Consider the following 25,626-nt stretch of genomic DNA (forward strand, 5'->3'; position numbering starts at 1 on the left):
AGCTGCATAGTAATTACGACCTGTAAACGTCCATAGTGCCATAACGGTTAACCGTAGCACCCGTCCATCGGCCATAGCCAAAAAACCGAAATATACGAGTACTCGACGTACAAGTATTATTTCAATCAGACATCCTTGTTTCAGTACCTACCTACTTGATTAGACATCATCATCGTCTTCAATTCTTCAACTCTTTGATGGGTACTCGTAGTCTCGTATATTCGGGAAGAGGTTCATTTGTGGAGTACTTTTTGGTTTTGTCTGTGTTCGTGAACTCGATAGTAATCATTCACGAACGAATTGAATAATTTTTGGTGAATCGTTCACGAACGAATCGATTTGTATAAGTGACTCGTTCGCGAACGAATCGATTCAATTAATTAATTTTTGGTGACTCGTTCACGAACGTATTACATAATTGTTAGTGAATCATTCGCGAACGAATTGGTTCGTATTAGTGACTCGTTCGCGAACGAAACGATTCGATTAATTAATTGTTGGTAACTCGTTCACGATCGTATTACACAATTTTTAGTGAATCGTTCACGAACGAATTGATTCGTGTAAGTGACTCGTTCGCGAACGAATCGATTCAATTGATTAATTTTTGGTGACTCGTTCACGAACGTTTTGCATAATTTTTAGTGAATCGTTCACGATCGTATTACATAATTTTTAGTGAATCGTTCACGAACGAATTGATTTGTGTAAGTGACTCGTTCGCGAACGAATCGATTCAATTGATTAATTTTTGGTGATTCGTTCACGAACGTATTGAATAATTTTTCAATTTTTAGTGAATCATTCGCGAACGAATTGGTTTGTATAAGTGCCTCGTTCGCGAACGATAATTAATCGATGCATTTAATTGATTTTTGGTGAACGAATTGATTCATATGAGTGAATTGATTCATATGAGTGACTCGTTCGCGAACGAATCGATTGATTTAATTAATTTTTGGTGAATCATTCGCGAACGAATTGATTCACAAATTGGTGAATTGATCATTTCGTTGGCAAACGATTCGTTAAAAATGAATCTATTCGTACACGAATGTGCTTCTTTCAAAAAAAAAAAAATGAATTCGTTCGTGAATGATTTTCTTGAATGAAATGAGACTCTCACCGTTTCACGAACAATTCACTGACAAATGAATCAATTTATATGTAAACAATTCGTTTGAAAATAGATTCTTGGAGTGACATGTGCATTGACGCCAATCTGCGTATCTATCTATGAATTTGTGTAGGGCATACTGACGTGAGTATTCGTCATTTAGCGCCTAGCGCCATCGCCGCAAGATTGACGAATTTAAGCGCCGTTTAAGGTGTTAACAGACAGGTTGACGGGCGATGGCGTGACAGCTACTGCTACGACGAGTAATTAATCGTTTCAACACGTCTGTCTTACTTATTTATACGAGTATTATGCACGAGCTGACAGTCAAAACATACTCGTACCGTACATAAGCATAACAATAAGATGGCGCTGGTTTATGGTGTGGCTTGTATTCGACGTTGTGTACTCGTATTTATCACGCTGGCGCTTACTGTACCTGCACCTTGCAAGATTCAAGTTCATTGTCTCGTAATGTTTAAATTTTTTCGTCCGTCGTACGCAATGTACGCATATTTCACGTGCGATGCAGACGTGTGCCTGTGCCGCTTCCGCGCCCCACCCCCCTCTCTCTCTCTCTTTCGTTTGTCGACCATCTGCGTCGGTTATTAATTAAAAAATTAACGCGCCAATTGCCGCTTCCGAGATGAAAGATATTAAGGTCAAGGAAAGAGCTGGTGCTGACTGCTGGTTAATGTTTCGCAGACTAACTGCAAATTACCTGTTGGCTCTGTTGTATTCAACTACTCGTGCAGTGGTAATGGTAATGGTAATGGTAATGGTGGTATCGAACCTCGCAACCTCGCGTACGCCGCACCATCGCCATGTCCATGTCCATGTTACTTATTGCTGTTGCGCTTACGTCTCATTTCTTTTAACCGCTAATCCTATGAATTACGTATGAATCTTTTTTCTCTCTTCTTCGTCTTCTTATTTTCGTTGTATGCGTTAACTCAAGGTTATCTAACTTATTAACTGTCATCGGACTATTTTCTTTTGGTAATAGAAATTTTTACGTTAGGTTCTAGGTGGGTGGGTGATGTTGAACTTTCTGTTTTCTTTGCTGACATCATTTAAAGTACTCGTAGATAAAGAATAAAAAATATCATCTGATAGAAAAATAAATAAATAAAATATAAAAATGGCTCCACTGAAGAGATGAAGCGTTGTTTCTTCTTTTCACCGATTGTTTAGTAGTCTGAAGCTGGTGTTTTCTTCTTCACATGTCATGTCCAACCTCTGGAAAACCGGGATTAGGAAAAGTCAGAAAATTTCATCTTTCTGTAAAAGTCATGAAAATGTCCCGTTTGATGGATTATTTATGAATGATACAGGGTCTGCTTTCCCCACTTTTGTCCTGCTTTTGCTCGTGTGACTTGTTATTCTGCGTTCGTGCTATTTTTTATAAAAATTATTTAAAAAGTCAGTTTATTGATTGCTAAAATTGTCGAGGAATAGGAAATTCTGCTTTTTGACCAAAATACCCAAAAATACTGTTTATTTTTGCTTTGGATGTCTCAAACTTCTCTTTTACTCCAAAATTTCCTAATAAAAGTTCTGTTTTGGCAAAATTAATAAAAAAAATCCTGTGTTCTTCTAAAAATTTTCAAAAAAGATGTTTTTTTTTGACAAGTTTAGTATGCAAAAAGTTCTATTTTTTGCTTAAATTCCCCAAAAAATTCAAAACTTTGTCAAAATTTCCAAAAAAAGGTCCTGTTTTTCAAGAATGTCTCATTTTTGTCAACATTTTCAAAAAGTTCTGGTTTTTGCCAAAATCGCCATAAAAGTAGCTACTGTTTTTCTTGCGAAATTTTTCAAAAGATTCCTTTTTCTATCAAACTAGTCTAAAAATCTAATTTTTGGTAAAACTGCCAGAAAGTTTTTTTTTTTTTCATAAAACTATCGAATAAGTAGTCATTATTTTTGCTGAAATTGTCGAAGAAATGCTGCTTTTTGACGAAAACACCCTAAAAGAATCCATTTCTGAAAAAGTAGACACTGTTTTTCGTCAAATGTATTATTAAAAGAGGTTCTTTTTTCTTGTTGAACTTTTCAAGAGTCCCATTTTTTGCTATAGATTTCTGAATGTCTCATTTTTACTAAAATTGAAAATCCAGAAGGTATAGCTTTTGCTTTAGCTGACTAAAAAGTCTTGATTTTTTTTTTTTTACAAAACTGCCAGGTACTTAATAGCCACATGTTTACTGTTTAGCCATTTTGCCAAACTTGTCATTGGCCAATTTTGTTATTTTTTTCAACTATTCCAACCAAGCTTCTCTTTTTTCAGATTTTTCAAAATTTTTCTCTGGAAACATTCTGGTTCTAAAAAATTTTGTCTCGAATAAATTTTAATTCTTTTCACCCTCAAAGTCCAGAAAACCAGAAAAATTGGTCTGGAAAACTTGGGACATGCGAGAGAAAATAATTTCTTTGAAAGAGAGAACACGTTTCTCTAGTTTGTGGTCATTCATTATTTGGATTACTTATTTTGTTATTTCTTTTGTTTTTTGTTACAGTTTTCCTTGCTGATTTGCTGTGGGGCTTTGTGAAGAATAGAATGGTGTCGTATCGCGTTAGGTTTATGCTTCAAGTGAAGGCTGTAGCTCAATTATTGGAGTACAGGCCAATTGTTTTTCAAGTTATCGCGTGCCTTTGAGAGGACCGTGCTCCTCTTGGAGGTTGTAGTTCGGTGGTGTTGTGTGCCTTCGGAAGGACCGTGCTCCTCTCGGGGGTTGTAGTTCGGTAGTGCTGTGTGAGGTGTAATCATGTGTGAGCTGTTGCGCCGCATGGTACACTTTGTTTGCATTCGATGGAGCAGAGAAGATTAATTCGATCATCTCCATCTTCTGAAGTTGGCTCAAGAATATTTTTCAAGATGCAGTTCAACAATGGTAAACCCAGTCAGTCCATCCAATGCATGTGTGCTTGCCATTTCCTACTGATTTCTACGTCGTATATGGTCCATTAAATTGGTGACGAATCCAGTCAAATCCATCGAGTTTGCGCTTTCCAGTTCCTGACAACTATAATATTGGTGAGTCAATTTTTCGTAACTTGGCATGTTATGTAGTTTCGTTTATAGAGAATTGAATTAAGTACATCTGGGTCCCTACTGAGCAATGAACGCATAAAAAATGCATAATGGAAATATGAAAAGTGCGAAAATCCCTTCAAAATTGGACGAAATTGACGAAATTTGTGCAAAATTCTGATGAAAATCTATCGATGGTTTTTGCAGAAAAAAATAACACAAAGGTTATGTTCAAGATGAGAGTCACTAAAACTGTTTTTTATTCTAGTTGAAGAAGAGAGAACTAATTCAAAAAGCCTTGAGAACCTTTCGCAAACAGAGCTTTAGGTGCTATATCTCACTTTCAGGTTCTTTTGAACCGGATAGTGCTGAATCAAAAGAGCGTGCAAAAGTACACACATCGATTTTTGGCGAATTTTTAAAAAATCTTACAAGGGAACCTCTTGAGGTGTCCGCCTCCGATTTGAACGGGACCGCGATTTTTGGAAAGAGTATGTCCTAAAACCCTCAAATCCAAATTTTCAGCTGCCCAAGTTCATTTTTCCATTTTTGGCGAATTTTTGAAAATCCCAAATTGACTATTTTGGTGATTTATGCTGTTTTTAAAAAGTACGTACTTGATTAGAAAAAATGTTCAGAATAAGTCCTAAAACTGATATTAACCTCTCAAATCCAAATTTCGCCATTTCCAGCCATTCTGGAGCCTCCAGTGCGATTTCTCAATTTCTCCAGAATTTTCAATTTGCTCCAGAAGGCGTGAATATGAAGTTGGGCAGCTAAAAGTCGAGTTGTGTGTTATACTCGACCTGTTTAACGAATTTATCCACATTTGAGCCGATTCTGGAGCGGACACCTCAAGAGTGGATTTTTGACCAGCTTTTTTCATAATAAGAAATCCAAAAAAAATCAAAATTTTACCGTTTGTGAGGAAATTTTTGAAATTTGCGCGAATCGCAGTATTTTGTCATGAACTAACCCCACGAGAGCGAATTTTGCCATTTCCAGCAATTCTGGAGGCTCCAGCGCGATTTTTCAATTTCTCCAGAATTTTCAATGCGAAATTTTACCCCCTTTTAAACCAGTCTGGCGGGGCTTTGGCAGCACTTTAGGGTCGACAGACCTACATATTCGGATTCAGCGAGAAAAATGCTATAATTTGGCACTAATTTGAGCCATCAGTTTTCTCGGGCAAAAGTTCAGAAAAATTGTGAACTTTTGAGCTTTCGCTGAGCTTTAAAGCAGCAGCTGCGAATTGGCAGACCGAGTGCTTTTAAAATAGGGGTATGTATAATAACTTTTGAAACCAGTCCCAGCTTTCAGTTATTTCAGGGCAATCGCAGTGGGTATAGCTCTTGGACTATCAAGAGGTTCCCTTGTTAGTGTCAAAAATGAGAAAAAATCAAAATGTTGCCAAATTGGCAAATCGATTACAAACGTTTTCAATTCGTTTTGAGTAGTTCTGGAGTCTCCAGCATATTATTGAAAGTTGAAATTCCAAGAAAATTTCACCCAATGAAGTTGTAAAGCTAAAATTTTCTTTATGCCTCAATTTCAACTAGCCGATAGTCCACTGAAGGTAGTTTCAAGCTATTCTGAAGTCTCCAGATTTACAAAAAGTGTCAAACAAAATCGTCTAGAGTAAATTACAGCTTTCCACTTTTATTTTCAATCGATTGGGGGTGAAGGGGACAAGGGTCGGAGATGGAAGTTCGTTTTAAATTTTAGCTTACTAGGTAAAAGCAAAATTTTAATTTTCCCCCATTTTTGGTTGAAATTTAATTATTGAAAAATTCAATTTAGTGCTCGAAATTTTGATTGTGTGTTTTGATGCTCTTTCGATCAGTGGCGTGCCGAAGTGGGGAGGAGTAGACAGAAAAATTTAGGCGGAGAGTTGGAAATTTTCGATTTTGAATTTCAGTACCAATCGGGCAATAGAACAATTCAAATTTTTTGTCAAGTATAAAAACATCTTTTTGAACATATAAAATTATTCAACATTTCTGTTTCTGTCTTTTTCGAACCACATCCGACTAATTAGCGTAAAAAATTCGGGGGGGGGGGGGGTGGGGGGGGGTTCTGGTGTAAAAAGTTGAGAAACGTACAGTCTCCCCCCCCCCATCACTTTGTCACGCCTCTGCTCTCGATTGAGCTTGGTTCGGCTCAAAAGTACATATTCCTAGTTGGAATTCTTCCTTGGTGTTTTTTACATATTTTTTAGAACAAAACTTATTCCTGTAAAAATTACTTCGTTTGAAAATGAGAGAAAAATGAAAGGTGCAACAAATTTATCTATTCATTCGTGATTACCTATTTTGTTAATTCTTTGCTCAACGTTGCAATATTTTACACTTAGTCGGCATCCATCTGAGGAGTAGGCTACAATGACTCGTCATGACTGCAAGTCCAGTATAGGTGTACGGAGATTGTATGTAGTTAAGCACATTACAAAGCAATGCGGTAATATTATTACTGGTAGATCTGCCGTAATACCTTGCAGCTCGTGAGTGGTCATAAAAATTTCACGATTGCTTGCGGATGATCAAACAACGCGCATGCATAGGTAATATGTGTGCTAAAGTAGCCCTACTCGTACGAGTATTACCTATACGATTGTTGCCGGTTTACCGCAAAATTTTCAAGTATTTTACGCTCTCATAATTAGTCGGTATGCGGCATAAATCGCGATGATATTCTAATGAGAGGAATCTGGCGAATAATGGACAAAGTCTTCGAGTATACGATGCTATCTTCATCATTGATTATGATTACATTACGTTGGTACCTCTACCTATCTATCGACAGACTCGTGAGGTAATAATTAATTCGATTAAATCGACGGCGCGGTCTATACGCTTTGCTGTTGCATAGATTTCCATCTTTAAGTAGCAGTAGCAGTAGCAGTAGCCGGTCTAATTAGGTAGCATCTCGTCGATATAATGTGAAATGGGATAACGATCTGACTAGAAATGGAAATGGTACATTATCTTTGGTTAATCGACCACATGGACGACAAATTATGACATAGTTCCACTTATTATACGAATACGAATACCTCTACCTATACCTCAGAGTGGACGATTTTTAATTAGGTATTCTGTGTTCTGTTTATTTTTTTTATTTGTGTGAAAAAAAATGTTTGCCGAAAGAGTTTATCTTGTTTCAAGTTTTTTTTTCTAATCATTTTGCGGAAAACGAATTCTCCCGCTGCTCAAGTATGACGTAACATTTCTAGTCTACTAAGTTGATTGTATTATGAAAACGACGAATAGAATAGAGGATTTTTTCCATTTTTTTTTTTTACAGCATTGACTCATGGCTCGAGACATACGACAATAAATCGCGTGAAATACAAAAAATAAATACGTTTGATCTGGCCCATTGTTGATGATGATGATGATGATAATGATGATGATGACGATGGTGGTAATGTGGCTGATTCCGAAAGCGAAAGCTTGTTTTCGAGATTGAATTTTTGATATTATATTTGGCGGCACGAGCGATTTATTGGTCAGCTGTGTTCAGTACTGTACGATGAGTGAAAACGAATAAGGGGAGACAGAGGAGGCGCCACAATCGAAGGGCACTTTCACACGAATAATTATAGGTACCATACCTTACCTATATGTGCACAAATTTAGTTTACACATGTTAAGGTGGCTTGGCGTGGCCTTTCCAAGTTGCATCATTTTTTGCGGTTCTCCCTCGAGGTGGTGTTTAATTAGCGTTGAGAAACCCGCCCTTGTTTATTGTTGTGATGGTGTTTTGGTTTACAACGATCGAGTATAATTTCGCTGACACGTTTATAAAATTGTATGTACTACGAGTACTTCTACGAGTAATAGGTGTACTCGTACTCGTACCTTCGTCTACGGGTACGCGGCGGTCACCGGTTCTATGACTTATTGCATTAGAGTAGAGAGGCATATCGATTCTGGAGAACCAGTGTCCACGACCTTGATTCGTAAAAATGACTTGTTCCGAAGGTGTATCTATCTAATTACGTTATTTAGACCAGTTTTTATATTATTTCGAGTTGCGAAGTCCCATATGTCCTACGATTTTTTTTTTTTTACCTCTACTTATTAGAATTATTAGTCTATATAAAGTCGAGGTTAAAACCAACTTTCGTGCATGTGCAGTTATGCAGTCTACTCGTATGTATATGTAGGTGGGTGATTGTTTTAGTGTTTATGGCGAAATTACGCAATATGCAGTTTACGACTGATACACATAATATAACAGTACCTAATAATAATGAACAATACCGGTTTGCAAAACTTTGAATAAATTAAGATTAGGGTACATTACATACAATATGTTTAATTTATTAGTTTGCTAAAAAAAATCACAATGTATACCTCTACCTACACTTTGAATCAAGTTAGGCTTGAAAAAAGAGAAAAATCGGTAGTCTAGTGACCGAAAAAAAATCAAAATTTCATCCGATTGAGCTAGATTTTCCCTCGAATTGGTCGAAGGCAATTTAGAGTAGTTTTTGAGCAGTTCTTCAGCGTTCAACAAGGGATTTTTATGTTTCACACAAATTTCCAAGTCATTTTAAGGATGTTTCATACAATTTTTATCAGATTTTATGAAATTTTACTTGAATTTCGTTAATTTTTGGTTACTTTTGATCAGGGATTTTTTTGTGGAGGCATGCGGCACAGAATTTCGAAAAATCGCTATAAAAACTAAAAAAAAGGCAAAAATTTGCGGGGAAAAATATGTATTACATAATTTGACAAAAAAGCTTTTTAGAAATTTTGTAAAAAAAAGACAGGTTTTTGTTTGTCAAACTTTGAAACAAAAAGATTACTTTTTATGCAAGCGAGGAAAAAATCAAGTTTATGCACGTTTTGGCAGGAAAAAAACACAAATTTCCTAGCAATTTTAGCTAAAATTATGGCCATTTGACTATTAAACAAAAAGGGATAGGTACTTCTCGACAATTTTAACAAAAATGGACATTTTTTGATAATTGTGCCAGAAATGGACTTTAATCGACTATTTTTCCAAAAATTGACCCATTTTGACAGCTCCCCCCACCTCTCTGAAATGGACAGTTTTTGATTTTTTTTTTTTTTTTGGTTGCAAAAACAGGAATTTTTGAGCAATTTTGGCAAAAATTGGTCTAATGTACACAATCTTGGCTATTTTGTGAAAAATTCACATTTTTTGACACTTTCCTCGCAAAATAAACTTTTTTTGACTTGGGCAAATTCGGAAAAAAATGAACCTTGCAAGCAAATTTGGCAGAAAACAAGACTTGGCAATTTCGAAACAAAAAGTGGGCTTTTCAAACAGATGAAGCGAAAATCAATTCTTTTTGGATATTTGTGGTGGGGTGGGAGGTAGGGCTTACAATAAATTATCGACTCGCAACTTTCAAGAATGAGCATGCCCCCCCCCCTCCCTAAAAAAGGAGTGATTGCATTTGCAATCATATTAATGCTTTTTTAAATGTTTGTTTAGGTGTCATTTTGATGCAGTGTTAACGTTTTTTCATGCATTTTATGTCGAATTATACGTATAATTTCATCTCCTTTTTTTTTACGATTTATTGTGATTTTTTGAAAAGATTTTAACGATGTCTCGTGTATTTTTTTGAATTTTGTTAATTTTACCAAAATTACGTTCATCACATTTTGGCTATTTTTAATTTCGAAACTTTTTCAATATGCACGTGTTCGTGCAGTTTTATCAAATTAATTTTACTGCAATTTCATCATTTTTTGGTATAGGTACTTTTTAGTGTTCTCAATTCGTCTTTTTCTGTTTTGAAGTGATGCACGAGATTTTTTATGCAATTTTAGATGAAATTTGTCAAATTATATCGTAATTTCATTGTGTTTGGCCGTTTGGGCAAACTCGAATGATTTTTTAATAATTATTTTTTTCGGGGTTTTAAACCATCTTAACATGTTTTCAACTCTTTTTCATACATTTTTAGTAAATTTTACTCAATTTAAATGCTCCCTTCTCGTGGACCCATATCTACTCTACCGAGGCACCTCTGGAGCTTAAATTTTCTCTGGTTGACTTTCGTCTTGATTTGGAAAGAGCATGTTCTAAAACCCCCAAATCCAAATTTTCAGCTGCCCAAGTTCATTTTTCCATTTTTTGGCGAATTTTTGAAAATCCAAAATTGACTACATATTTTGGTGATTTATGCTTTTTTTTTAAAAAGTACGTACTTGATCAGAAAAAATGTTCAAAATAGGTCCTAAAACTGATATTAACCCCTCAAATCAAAATTTCACCATTTCCAGCCATTCTGGAGCCTCCAGCGCTATTTTTCAATTTCTCCAGAATTCTGAATTTGCTCCAGAAGGCGTGAATATGAAGTTGGGCAGTTAAAAAACGAGTTGTGAGTTATACTCGACATGTTTAACGAATTTATCCACATTTGAGCCGATTCTGGAGCGGACACCTCAAGAGTGGTTTTTTGCCCAGGCTTTTTTTCAAAATAAAAATATTCTAAAATCAAAAAGTTCTCCTTTGCGAGAAAATTTTCAAAATTTGCGCGAATCGCAGTATTTTGTCCTGAACTAAGCCCACGAGGGCGAATTTCGCCATTTCCAGCTATTCTGGAGGCTCCAGCGCGATTTTTCAATTTCTTCAGAATTTTCAATTTGCTCCAGAAGGCGTGATTATGAAGTTGGGCAGCTAAAAATCGAGTTGTGAGTTATACTCGACATGTTTAACGAATTTATCCACATTTGAGCCGATTCTGGAGCGGACACCTCAAGAGTGGTTTTTTGACCAGGCTTTTTTTCAAAATAAGAATATTCAAAAATCAAAAATTTCCCGTTTGTGAGAAAATTTATGAAATTTGCGCGATTCGCTGTATTTTGTCATTAATTAACCACACGAGAGCGAATTTCGCCATTTCCAGCCTTTCTTGGGCCTCCCTTAAATTTTTGGATATTTTTATTATGAAAAAATCTGGTCAAAAAACCACTCTTGAGGTGTCCGCTCCAGAATATCGGCTCAAATGTGAATAAATTCGTTAAACAGTTCGAGTATAACACACAACTCGATTTTTAGCTGCCCAACTTCATATTCACACCCTCTGGAGCAAATTCAAAATTCTGGAGAAATTGAAAAATAGCACTGGAGGCTCCAGAATGGCTGGAAATGGTGAAATTTGGATTTGAGGGGTTAATATCAGTTTTAGGACTTATTTTCAACATTTTTACTAATCAAGTACGTACTTTTTTAAAAAAAAAAATATAAATCACCAAAATAGTCAATTTTGGATTTTCAAAAAATCGCCAAAAATGGAAAAATGAACTTGGGCAGCTGAAAATTTGGATTTGGGGGTTTTAGAACATGCTCTTTCCAAAAATCGCGGTCCCGTTCAAATCGGAGGCGGACACCTCAAGAGGTTCCCTTGTAAGTAGCCCATAGAACTACAAGTACGAGCAAAAATGAATGCAAACGCACTCGAAACAAGTCATGTATACCTACAGTGCAATGATTCTCATCTATGATCTATACTTAGGTAGCCGTAGCACATACGAGCTCGGTAACAAGGTAAAAATAATGATAACAATATCAACGAAATGCACGCAGTCTTATGATGGGCACGTAACATATCTATGTACGATTAAGTAGAAGTACATGGCTTGGCTACTCGTACTCGTAGTACATGGCTTCGGCTATGGTACATGCATAGACGTACCATACGTCGTACACATACAGGTGCTGGAAACCTTTCTCTTCCGGAGTAAATGTGCGTTTAGAAGTTGTCAGCAGCGATGTTTGCGTCTTGTCTCGTCTCGCGCCTCACCTCATCTAATGTATTCAGGAAGATGCAAATATCAAAACCTATCCATCTCGTCGCGCTGCAGACTGTCCAAGTAGCGAGAAAGTTCCTCAACTAGGCGGCGCGGTGAGGCGTTTGAATTCCTTCCAAAAAAAAGAGAGGAACAATAAAACAACGCTGATTTGACGGAAGTTCGTGGCGAATTTCGAAAAACAAAAACCATTTGATCGTACATAAATCATGGAAACAAACGACAAATGAAACGGTGGTGTGGCGCGAATACGATGATGGAGAAAATTGCACTGCGCAGCGCAGCGCAGTGACAGTGGCGCGAAAGTTGACAAAATTCAAACCAGTTGTTAAACGAAACGTGTTTAGGAAATACCTCGGTCGAGTCTCCGGATTCTCACATAGCGCTGCAAAAGAGACCTTACCTAATGAGTAATAATAAAAGCCGAAAATACGATCGACCTGTACCAAGCTTGAACCCGGAATGAAAGCTTGTTTTCGACGTGTTCCGACGGTTAAAGTTCATCCAACTGTGCGTGGCGTGCGATGCAGATGCCGATGCTCGATGCTCGATGCTGGAGCCGAAGCCGGCGCGTCTCGTCGATAATTATTGTATGTACGAGTAGTTCGCCGAAGCTCGTATAATATGGAAATGTTTCGTGATTCAGCCATAAAATTTTTGAAGCTCGCACTGCCCATGTCTTGTACAGATCCAGACCACTGACCGGACGTGATTTCCTAGTACATCGTATTGTACGTACGTACTCGTACGTCGACGATAAATTTATGTAATCGATGAATGTACGGGTACTATACGGATTATGATGTATGTGCTTGGCATACACAATATCCAATTAAAGTCTTGTTCCTCGTGAAATAGTTTTCAGCAATCAGATCGGAAATGTATCGGTATCTGTCGATGTTGAGTGTGTATGTGTTCACTGCTCAGTGTGCTGTGTAATAGCAGGCTAGGCTTGGGAACATTCACTCAAATTTACTATGTACTCACCGTTTCGACTTTGTCTCCTCAGAATATTTTTCAGAAATGAACCTCCCCTTCCGGCGTTTTAAACCACCCTCAAAAGTTTACAATATTTTGTTGGACAGGCTCATTATCATTGATAATAATCAAGGACAATGTCGAAGAGGAGTTGATTTTTCGATTTTTGACGAATTTTTTGAAAATGGGCTAATTACTATGAAAATGCATCTGAATATCGAAGTCGACCTCCTGAATCAATTGCCCCCATTTTCGAACTAATCTAAAGCCCAGCAAAAGTTGGACTGTTCTTTGGCGATTTCAAATCGCTTCAGAAGGTTTTGTGATCAACTTCGACCGCTGAAAATTTACGAGTAATCCTGTCATAAGTTCGACTTTCTGCAATTCATACAGACAGGTCATCGCAAATCCAAGGAGGCTGGTTGAAACATGCATTTTTACGAGTTGGACATCTCAAATTTTGAAAAAATTCTAAAATCGTCCGAAATTAATTTTTCTAGCGCAGTCGAATAACAGAAACTTTTCTGGAAGCTTTGAATCGCCTCGAAAATGGTTGCAATCGATTCGGGGGACCGACTTTGGAACAGAAATGGAATTTCAGCTTTTCATGGGCAGATTGACTCTTTGGCTATTTTCAAAAATTATCCAAAAAATCGAAAAATGTACTTTTTGGTCAAATTTGCCTTTGAAGTGTGAATGACTCAAAAGTTCAGCTCAATCAGAATAAACAAGTATCTTATGCGGTGATAGGTCCTAAAGTTGATTTTAGGCTGTACTGTTTTTATGGCACTTTTTAAAAATTTGGAAACACCGAAATACGGATGAACGTCTCAGAACGGCTTGAATCCGCCTTCGATCGACTTAGCATGTTGAAATTAAAGTATAAAGTTTGTAAATTTCAGCTTTCCAGCTTCATTGGGTAAAATTTTTTTGTGGAAATTCCAACTTTAAAAAATCTAGTGGAAGCTCCAGAATTGCTCAAAACACTTCGAAACTATTTCCAATCGATTTGAAGGGTCGAAAATAAAGTACACATCAAATGACAGCTTTTCAAGTCGATTTGGTAAAATTTTGATTTTTTTTGCTTTCATTTTTGGCCCCATTTCAATTTTTGAAAATTCATCAAAAAACAAAAAAAAAATGCACTTTAGTTTCTGAAATTTCAACCAGTGATGTAATTTTATGCGTTCATTCGATTTAGCTGTAAATTTCAGTTTTTCAAAATTTTGTGGAAAAAGCATTCAAAAATCTGCTCGAGTCTCCAGAGCCACTTGAAACGGTCCGAGGGGTCAAAAATAGGCTACGTACTCGTAGATGCAAAATTTCCGTTTTCTTGGTTAATTTGGTAAAATTTTGATTTTTCCAAATTTTTTGCTCACAATCAGATTTGTTTTTTAAAAATTCATCAAAAATCGGAAAATGCTCTTTGAGAACCTACCAAACGTTATATCTACAGTGACCTGTTTTTGCATGTTCTTTCGATTTAGATTTGTTCTGTTCAAACATTGTTCTGTCAGTTGTAAAAAGTACCTCTCTTGTTGATAAAATTGAAGATTTCTTTACAAAATTGAAGAATTTTTGAAATATTGTCGAATTTGGAAAACTTCAAAGGAAATTATTAGAGATGTCTGCTTTCGATTTTAACGAGAATATGATTTTTGAAAAAAGCATAATCTGATAGGTATGTATTCTTTTTACTAAAATTTCAACTCTTCGAATTTATGTTTGGATTTTCGGTAAGCTTTTGAAAATCCAGAAATGGATATTCTTGAAATTCGTGCTTTTTTTAAATACACATTTTCTGTGGAAAATAATGAAAATCAGTTTTGAAGCTATTAATATTGACCCCCCCCCCCCCCATTCCTAACGCATTCCACCATTTTAGAGCTTCCTGTAGGATTTCTATTTTTCCAAAATTTTTGAAATTATTGTGTTTTTGGCGAGTTTTTGAAAATCCTAGAATAGAGATTTCTTGAAATTTGCAGTTTTCATGTGACATGTCACTTCGCCATTTGATTGTCACTCCTGTACTTCGGTTGATTTTAGGAAAAAAATGGCGATTCGCCAAATTCCCAAAAATTTCTTGGAAAATTTTTGGTTTGTCGAATTTTTAGTTTCTGTTGATCATGAAGAATACTCGAGCCTTGAGACCGAGGAGCCCACAGGGAATTCTAAATGGTTCAAATTATGAGTAAATGTGTTGAGCGCGTTGAAATTAAGCCTGAACTCGATTTTTAACTGGCCCAATTAGGTACCTAGATATGTAATTTTCATAAATTCAAAAGTATTTTTAAAAAAAAAACAAAATCGCCCTGGAGGCTTTAAAATGGCCAAAAATGAGTAAATTCGAATCCGTAGGGTTGGTTTTAGGGAAGATACCAGCATTCGCATAAATTCTCAAAATTCCTCTACGAATGAACATTTTTTTTTCAATTTTTCAATTTTTTACCTGATTCAAAAAATATGGGAAATGCTTGCCTAGAAATCTCTCAAACTTTAAACAGGTTGAAAATGAGCCATCCAAAAACTCTTTACTTTTAGCTGCCCAAATTAATTTTCACAACGTCTAGAGAAATTCTAAAATCCTGGAAAACTCGAAAATCGTGCTGTAGGCTCCAGAATTGCTGAAAATGTTGAAATTTTGGGTAGGTTAGTCGATATTACTTTTATAGAACGGATTCAAAGAAGAACCATGCATTTGAGAAATCGTAGTTCTGAATTTTCAAAAATTTTCAAAAAATAAATTTTTGATTATGAGAGTTTCACATCAGGCTCTCTTTAAAAATCACTGTTCTAATTTTTTTTAAAATTAATTTAGGGAAGGTTTTGTCTGTCCGTGTGTGTGTTTTGGGGGGGGGGGGTTAAATGCTGTTCTCCAAGTTTATCACAAAATACAGAAGAATTATCATCAAAATGAGTGAACAATAATTTAGAAAATTATATTTACAATGCAAATTTTCACACATTGACACATTTTTGGATTCCTTCAGGGCAGGGTGTGTGGTCGTGGTCGAGTCCTTTTAACTCTTATGTGAATAAGCCGCTAGTTTTTTCTGATATTTTTGCCCCACATCCTCTTCTTACGTATTTTCTATTAGGTTTTCTTATTGTTTGAGGAAATTTCATTATTTTCCGCGTGTGTTATTATATTTTTGCCCTCCCCCCCGCGCCCAGTTACAGCGACTTGTGCCGCTTGTGGGGTGAATTTAATTATGATGAAAGCTACATTAGATACAGTATGGTTGAAGTTTTTACCATAATAATCAGGGTCGCGATTATTCTCCAAAGGTTTGTCCCTTTTTGTGTTTTGCTTATAGTTTGTATGGTGTCACCCTTTGCGAATTGCAAACCCTTTTAATCATTTTACCGTAAGTACGTTGTACGAGTGTTGCGGCGGCGGTCGCTATACTCGTAGATGACCTTGGGTGCCGGTGTTAATTTTTCAAAGTCTTATTTCGATTTACGAGCGTATTAATATACGGGGATCGTGTGTCGTACAATCGTACAGTACATACGAGTATATCGATGTACAAAAGTGTGTGTTTACGATAATTATAAACTTTTTACTTTGACGAATGATACGAGGTGGAATTTTCTAATTGTAAGCTTCGCTATATTCGATATTAACGACTTTCTCCTACTCGTACTAGCGTGCGTATTTGTAGATGGTACTTGTAGCCATATCGGAAGTAAACGGACGCGTGTTTCTGTTTACTCGACTGCACCGAGTTACCTACCAATTGTAATAAGCACTAAGCAGATACTCGTATGTAATAACGTTACGCTTACACTTACGCTTGGCGATTAAAAAAAGCTTTTCGACAATTTACGTATATACGTACCTTCATGATTACGACTGGCGTAAATGGATGATTAACGTGTGTGTGTGTGAAAGATATCGAACCAAACACCAAGTAAATCGAACGCACTAATCAATTAATCAATCAATTAATTAATTAAAAAGTCACCACAAAATCACGATCACTGTGATAAAAACCGACGAGTGTGGAACATTGATAAATCGACGCGATTTATTACTCGTGTGTATTTTAGCGGCGGCGCGAAAATGTCGATAATAAATGGCGACGAATCGATAAGTCACATTTACCCGGCGATCACTGGATCAGTGGATCAGTGGTCAGCGCGAACACTACGAGAGCTGGAGAAGACGAAGACGAAGACGAAGGCGAAGGCACTACACGCAGGGCGCACCAACAACTAGAATTTGTTCGTATGTCGCTTTTGGTTTTTGCTGGTTCGCAGAGCGATGCAAAAGTGGCGGGTGTGCGGTAAGCGGTACTATATGGCAGTGGCGATGGCGATGGCGGCGTTTATTAGTAAAGTAGCGAAAATTCCGACGTCTTGTGGCGTATGTGTGCTTTTATTTTCACCCCTCTACCGCCTACAGGAATACGTGCCACACATTGTTGCAACTTATAACCAGTATCTTGCGTAGTAGATATGAGACAGTTAATGAAAGTAAGTTTTTAAATTCTCCTTTCTCTCCATTAATCTGCGCACCGTCCGACGACTATCGCAGCGCAGCGCAGCGAGCGAGGAGCCCCCAGTGGCCGTTGGCCGCAATGGCCACGCGGGCAGGGGCACAGACGCGTCTATTTACACGCAAATTAATGACCGCGCGACGTCTGCTGAGTTGCGCCCAGCTGGTATGGTAAGGCATGGCATGAAGCGGGGTGGCTTACCTTACTAGTAGGACTACTGCTACTACATTCGTATACTCGTAGTTATGTAGTTGTATGTACCTATTACAGCAGAATCGCTGACCATCTTCATACGCCATACGTAGGTATTACGTGTGTTACGCGGTAACGGGATTGGCGCCCGAAAATTACCGTGGAAGATGACTCGTCTCACAAGATTGTGTGGTATGGGTATTGGGTATGCCTTTGGCCTTTGCGGCATACAGCATACCCCAACGTACGAGGTAACTGGACGCACAAATATGCGAACGCCGGCGCTAATGTGACTTTGACTTCTCCGAGTAGCTTACGATGACCTTTCCCAAGGGGTAGAATAATGGAATTTTTCGTATGTACTTTGACTCGTCAAGAACACTGGATTATTGGTGCCATACCTTAGCGGAAAATTTTACCAATTTTCAATTCCTGCTCTTGCAAAGGCTTCGAACAGACACGAGATGAACGCCGTCGATGGAGAAGGTCGCGTCGAGCGCCAGTGCCAGCGCCACTTATGTAATCGGCGCGCATGTGTCCTCATTTATTACCTCGGTTAGATGGTGTCCTCTTCGGCTCTTCGTCTTCGATGCTGTGTCAAAGGAAGTAATCCATTGTTATACGTGTGTATACAACACCTTATCTTGTCGCGCCTGTTGACATAATGATGTTGCTACCGCGAAGCGGTGCAATTACACGCAGTTGTATCAGAAGCGTGGTGAAAGATCTTTGATCCCATTAAAACAATCTTAATTGACGATTCCGACATAGCAGAGAATTTATTCTCGCGACAAGTTTTTTTTTCTTCTGCACTGGCGTTTGCTTGGCTATTTTTTTTCCCGAGGAGAATCACGACTACGATTATGTGAGGCGAAAAAGAAGAAAGATGTGACAGTTCAGTGGTAAATGGCATTTCACGATTGAAGCTTGAAATTCCGTATGTTGAACAAGAATTCCAAAATTAATTTTCCAAGCACGGGGGGTATTTGTCAAATTCCATAGAAAGGCACAAAAGGAGAAGAGAAGGGAGGTTCGTAAGGGGGTTTGGTTCCACATTTTTCAAAATTTGTTCATCTGACCGCTCTATAGGGCCATTTACAGTTTTCAATTTTTGGAAAATTTTTTAAAATCCAAAATTATTAACTATACCTATTTTTTAAAAATATTACGTAAAAGTGATGGACATTGGTCATAATTTATCAAACTACTTATTATCGACTCTCTAGAACCAAAATGTCAGCATTACATGGCCATTCTGATTTCTCCAGAATTTTAAAATCGTCTTCAAAAGGCGTAAGCATCAATTTGGGTGGCTGATCCTCGACCTGTGTACAGCCCACAGGGTTTATCCACATTTGAGTCAATTTCCTGGTGAACACCATAGCTGCGTTTTTTTGACCAGCATATTTAGTTGGCACAAAAAAATTCCAAAAATCAAAATTTTCCCTTTCACGTGGAAATTTTTAAAATTTGTATAAATGGTGGCCGTATTTTGTCTAAAGCTTACCCCTTTCATTAAAATTTTTCCAGATTTTTTTAATTTCTCCAGAAGGGCTAGAAATTAATTTTGCTTTCTAATAAAAATCTGAGTGGGGGGGGGGTTATTTTCGACCTATTCAACGAAATTGATTCAAATGCGGATACATCATTTGAATAGGTCGAAGATGAGCTACAAATCGATTTTTAGCTGCCCAAATTGATTCCCAAGCCTTGTGGATGAATTTTAAAATTCTTGAAAACTCGAAAACCGAGCTGAAGACTGGTGAGGAAAAGTTGATGAAATATTATAATTATAAAATCCATTAAAGCGATATATTACCTTCTAATATGTGAACAGTGAAATGAAAATCATCAAAAAGTGGTAAAAGTTTTTGTAAAATTTGACAAAAATTGCGCGGAAAAGTGTTAATATATAGGCCTTTTTTGTTACTTGTTTTTTTGGGGTCGTGCTAATTCCTGAAAGTTGCGAGTTTATGATTTTTGCCTCCTCCCCCACCACACCCCACACCGAAAAAATTGATTTATGCGTGATCTATTTTTAAAAAACATTTTTTTTGTTCTAAAATTGCCCACCAAAAATTTGTTTTTTTTGCCAAACTTGCTTAAAAAAGTTCATGCTTTTTTTCACCAATTTTGCCCAACTCAGAAGAAAGTGTCAAAAAGCGAAGTTGTTATGTTTTTTCGTCAAAATTCTCAGGAAGTGGGTTTTTTGATAAAATAATCAAATAGGTAGGTTGTTGTAATTTATGCTTTTTTTTGTCAAAACATTCAAAAAGCACCGATTTTTGCTTTGCTTGCCTAGAAAGTCTGCTTTTTGTTTCATAGTTTTCCAATCAAAAGTACTGTTTTTTTTTCTTCTTTTTTTTTTACAGTGTTGCTTAAAACGCTTATTTTGTCAAATTTTATTTCCCCCAAATTCTTTTATATTTTTTACTTTTATAGAGATTTTTCGTTATTTTTGACATTTCCTTTGGAGACATTGGAAAATGTACTCCGACAAAAAAAGCCCCGAAAAATTATTAACTAGCTCCGAAATCATTGACAATCAACCAAACATGAATAAATATCAGTAAAATTTGGCAAAAATTCCATAAAAGGTATTAAAAAGCATTTAAAAACAGTAAACACACAAAACGAATCAAAATGACCGTAACCCACCTAATAGCCCGGCATATGACAATAGGAGTAATTGCACCCTCCCCCCCGGCCGATCCTCCGGTACATCCTAAGGAACATTTTAAAGCAAACTTGCTCAAAAAAAAGTTGGCCTTACTTACGAAATGGCGGCCATTTTGATTGACAGGTCAGCCGAAATTGCAGATTTTGCGTTTCATTATAGGACATGCATGAAATTTTTCAAACCTTACAAAGGTAGATCGAAAGATCATGCAAAAATTTATCACCTGTCAAAATTTCAAGTGCTAAAGTGCGTTTTTCGATTTTTGGTGAATTTTTGAAAATCAAATTTAGGCCAAAAATGAGGGAAAAAATCAAAATTTTACCAAATTGACCGAGAAAGCTGAAATTTGAGATATACCCTATTTTCGATATGCCAAATCGATTGGAAACGGTTTCAACCCCTTTTGAGCAGTTCTGGAGCCTCCAGCAGATTTTTAAAACTCGAAATTCCCACAAAATTCCATCAAATTGGAGTTGTAAAGCTGAAATTTATTCTACAAACTAATTTCAATACGCTACGAAGTACTACAGGTAAATTTCAAGTCGTTTTGGAGCCTGCAGCGACTTTTTGAAAACTTCTGAAGCCTCCAGCAGATTTTTGAAACTTTAAATGATCACGAAATTTCATAAAATGGAGATGGAAAGCTGAAATTTACTCTACACTCCAATTTTAACACCCTCTGAAGACGACTTGAGGTGGGTTCAAGTCATTTTAGAGCCTCCAGCGACTTTTTTGAAAATTACTGGAGCCTCCAGTAGATTTTTAAAACTTGAAATTTCCTCAAAATTTCATAAAACTGAGATGGAGAGTTGAAATTCATTCTGCAAACTAATTTCAATACGCTACGAAGTTGACTGCTGGTGGATTTCAAGTCGTTTTGGAGCCTCCAGCGACTTTTTGAAAAGCTGTATGGCGTTTTTTTGGACAATTGAAATTTCCTAAAAGTAGCTGGAAGCTTCAAAACCATTTGAAACCACCACGTTGTCTGCGAAGTTCGAGTTTCAAAAATCTGCTGGATGTTCCAGAACTGCTCAAAACGGGTTGAAACCGTTTCCAATCGATTTGGCATGTCGAAAATAGGGTATATCCCAAATTTCAGCGTTCTAGGTCAATTTGGTAAAATTTTGATTTTTTCCCTCATTTTTGGCCTAAATTGGATTTTCAAAAATTCACTAAAAATCGAAAAACGCACTTTAGCACTTGAAATTTTGACAGGTGATGAATTTTTGCATGATCTTTCGATCTACCTTTGTAAGGTTTGAAAAATTTCGTGCAAGTCCTATGGTAATGAAACGCAAAATCTGCGATTTCGGCTGACCTGTCAATCAAAATAGCCGCCATTTTGTTAGTAAGACCAACTTTTTTTTGGGCAAGTTTGCTTCAAAATGTTCCTTAGGATGTCCCCTTTAAGAAGAAAGTTGTCCCGGAGGATCAACAGGGGCGGGGGGGTGCAATTACTCCTATTGTCAAATGCCGGACTATAAAACTGATGAAATTTCAGTGAAATTTGGCAACAATTGCATGAAGAAGTCTTTTAAAAAATTGCTTTAAAATAACTGAAATTACAAAGAAAAAAATCATCATTGAAAAACGGCTGCATAACATGAATGAAGTATTAAAATCATTGCAAATCAACGATAAATTGACATTTCATCAAAAGTTGGTGAAAACTGCGATCGAGAAAACAAAAAAACTATTTAAAACAAATTGTATAAAAACAGGAATAAAGTATTTGAATCACTGAAAATTATAGAAAATCACCGGATCATCTGTGAAATTAGGCAATAGAATATCGTTGCAATAATTTAAAATCGATGTAAAATAGCCCATTGATAGAAAAAATGAAAAAATTTCACTCATTTTTCATTTTCGGAAGGCACGTATTTCCTTCATCTTGGATCAGAATATTTTTTGACTTTTTTAATCTGCATAAGTTTTTAATTACCTATGCCCAAGATGATCCATTAATCTACAATTTGTTTTGTTTTTCTTCGTTTGTTTCAGATGAGGTGAGTTCATATTTTTATTCTAAAAATTGAAGAGCATGACGTTCAAAAAGTGAGTTAATCGCTTCTACGAGTAAGTAATTAATTACAAAAATCCATTATTAGTATCGATCGTAATTTCCGGTGTAAAAATGTGTACCAACTTTCAAGTTTGTTATGCGTATGAATTCGTCTCAGAAAGAGCTTCTATCCTTTGCATGCTCGTACCTAATTTAAAAATAGGTATTCATTTCTCTACTCGCTGATTTAAATTGTTTGAATAAAACATTACCTTAGGTATGCATTTTTCACAACTTCATTACGATCAGTTACAAAATGGCTTTATCAATACGTCAATTAAAAATCCATCAATTAATATACCTATGTATACATCTAGCTAGCGTATTTGAGGATAGAGATACGAAAGACACGCAACGTAAGCGCGGCAGTCAACATCCTAAAAATCTTCCACAGCCGAGTGCGAACATCTCATATAGCTGAGAAAATTTTCGGTCTGTTGTTCGCGATCGCAAATCGCGGATCGAGCGATAGCTATCTCTCGACAGAGAGAATTAGTTGTTATCATAAGTCTTAATTATGTTTCGCTAAAGATATACAAGGTGACTATAGTGTCCGGTCAACGGCTACCGACCGACCTAAGTTATTGATATTACCTATCCGACGACGAAAGATTTTGCAACACCTGTAAAACTTGATAAACAAACGCCAAACAATTACGTTTTTTAATTATTTTTATAATTCAAATTGCGGTTACAAAGATAGGTACTGGTAGATACGCGTATGCGTAGGTTGTAGGTACCGAGAGTAATCATCTTTATCTGTAGATCGGCTCGACCACAAGCAACCGTTACATTATTAACAATAATAACTACGCGACGATAACGCTTAAAACTAAAAGCAAATTAAAAGTTTGAAATTTTTACGTAATACGAGTACCCAGGTTAGATTTGTACGCGACGATTCGAGGTCAACGTTTATTAGAAATTTCCAGACTCATGTGATATTTGTATATTCCCATCGTCGATACGTAGGTTAATCAAAACCGCGCTACTACTCGCACGAGTTACGAGTACCTAATATACCTTTACCTATATCAAAATAAAAAATATAGCATACCGAAGGACACGTGCTAGGTATTATTTGTAATTGTAATAATACCTCGTCCTATATACTTGATAAAGCGTGGCTTTTTTCTTCGATATTTCGCACGCGTTTGATTGGAAATTTATTAAAATGCACGCAGAAATGGTCTGCTGGAAACTCCTTGGAAAAAGCCAAGTTTTATGATGTGTAAAACTAATCAGCTTCTTACTTACGTATGTCTATAAATATTTCACTTTTTTTCATCGCATCTAAAAAGTTTTGAAAGTGACTTTTTTCCTCCAAAAACTTTGATCAGGCTTATTTCATACTCGTACTTTTCATTTAATAATTTTTTGAAAGTGACGACGAGATTAAGTTTTTTGTGAAATAAAATAAATTCCAATGTACCTACTTGATTGTTTGTTCACGCATAACTTGACCTAAGATTTTTTCTAAAGAGGAGTATGAAAGGGGAAGGGGAGGGGGACTCTAGTCTGCAATTTATTTGAAACGAGTTACATTTTGGGGCACCAAGAGCAAGAAGTTCTATTTTTTAAAGTTGAAAATCGCAAAAAAAAATCGAGTTTTTAACTTTGGAATAACTTTATTATTTTTCATTCTATGTACTACCGCATAGTGCACCTTCCCACCTTCATTTCAACATGTTGAGTCGATTGGTGGTGCTTTCAAGCTGTTCTGAAGCCTCCAGCTACATTTTTAAGATTACAAATGTTCAAAAAATGACGTAAAAATCGTGCTGAAGTTGATTTGTAAGGTTTTTGTGGCACTTTTGAAAACCTAGAATTTTCAAAATATGGATGGACGTTTTATAGCGGCTTTAAACGACCCCTTATCGACCCAGTATGTTGAATGTGGGATATAAAGTAGGTAAATTTCAGCTTTTCAACTGTATTGGGTAAAATTGTGTGGAAACTCCAATTTCCAAAAATCTGCTGGAGGCTGCAAAATTGCTCGAAACGGTTTAAATTCAAAATTTTAGCTTTCTAAATTAATTTTACGAAATTTCGATTCCTCCTCTCAATTTTTGGCTATAAAACTTTCCAAAAATTCGACAGAATTCGAAAAATGCATTTCAGCTCTCAAAATGTTGGCTGTAGTGATGTATTTTTGCATGCTCTTTCGATTTAGTTTTGTCCAGTTTAATAGTTTCTCTGTCAGGTGGGAGTCATCCCCCGTCAAATGTGAATATTGTTGGCCAATGTTATTCGTGTAAAAATTTTGGTCATTTTGAAAAATTCAAATCTTTATGGGACCTTATTGGAAAGATGAAATATTTTGCAAGCTACATATACCTATACTCCATGTGTCCTCGTGGTTTATAAAAGAGAGCAAAGTCTGTAACCAAGTGACCAGTGATCAAGGAGTTGCCTTTCATTACTTAATTGTTGGTATAATTTTATTTGTACTCGTATATGTACTCGTATTTGTGTAAAGTACCGCTAGCTAGGCTTTATACAATATAGGTACGAGTATGTATGGATATTAGATAGGATAGATTTGTGCACTTTTGCTCGAGCTGTAAATGATGTGAAAAACGCAGTATATGTACTTTTCGATTTACATACATTATAGCAGTAATTTAATTATACTTTTTAGTTGGACGATAGCGAAAAATTATATAAATTTCAATACGAAGTAAGATACGATGATTGACTGAATGAGTTCATCGTACCAAGACGTCCCTACTGTACTCGTACAAGTGCACACTGCACAGGCTACTGGTTATGTCAAGACAATCGAAATGAGAAATGAAATCGAGTACTGTACTTATGTCTATGTAGTACTACGAGTTTTGTCAGAGTAAGGTACCCTACGACTTACGAGATATATGCGCGACTTGTGGATTGTGGTGTACCGAAAGGGTGCATTGGGTACTTGGGTAGGCCAAATTGTCTTACTCGTATATGTATTGTACCATTACCGACACCGAGTAATCCGGTGAAGACGGCAACCAGCGAGCAACGACCAACGGTGGTCAGCCAAGTGACATTGACTTGCCAGTTAATCGCGTTTACTTTTTATATTCGTTTGTAATGTGCAAGTACTATACGTACATGTAAGTACATGTAATTGCGAGTTAAATTGGCGCAAACAGACCGGACGTGCTACAATAATTTGGCGGTATTACTCTGATTATGTCACGTGTACGACTTACTATTTTCTACGAGTACATTTCCAGCTATACTGACGTATGTACTATGTAGATGGCCAAGTGGC

General features: G+C 36.6%; 1 protein-coding gene across 1 annotated transcript in view; it reads right to left on the reverse strand.

Annotated features, from left to right (window-relative positions):
- Nucleotides 1-17,275, reverse strand: part of LOC135842645 (uncharacterized) — a 29,866-nt gene extending 12,591 nt beyond the window's left edge. The window contains exon 1 of the mRNA XM_065360199.1: nt 16,768-17,275. Within this exon, the coding sequence (XP_065216271.1) occupies nt 16,768-16,773 (6 nt within the window). The 5' untranslated portion in view covers nt 16,774-17,275. The remainder of the gene's footprint in view (nt 1-16,767) is intronic.
- Between the last annotated feature and the right edge of the window lie 8,351 nt (nt 17,276-25,626).

This window comes from Planococcus citri, chromosome 4 (genome assembly GCF_950023065.1).
Source record: "Planococcus citri chromosome 4, ihPlaCitr1.1, whole genome shotgun sequence".
Taxonomy (NCBI): Eukaryota; Metazoa; Arthropoda; class Insecta; order Hemiptera; family Pseudococcidae; genus Planococcus; species Planococcus citri.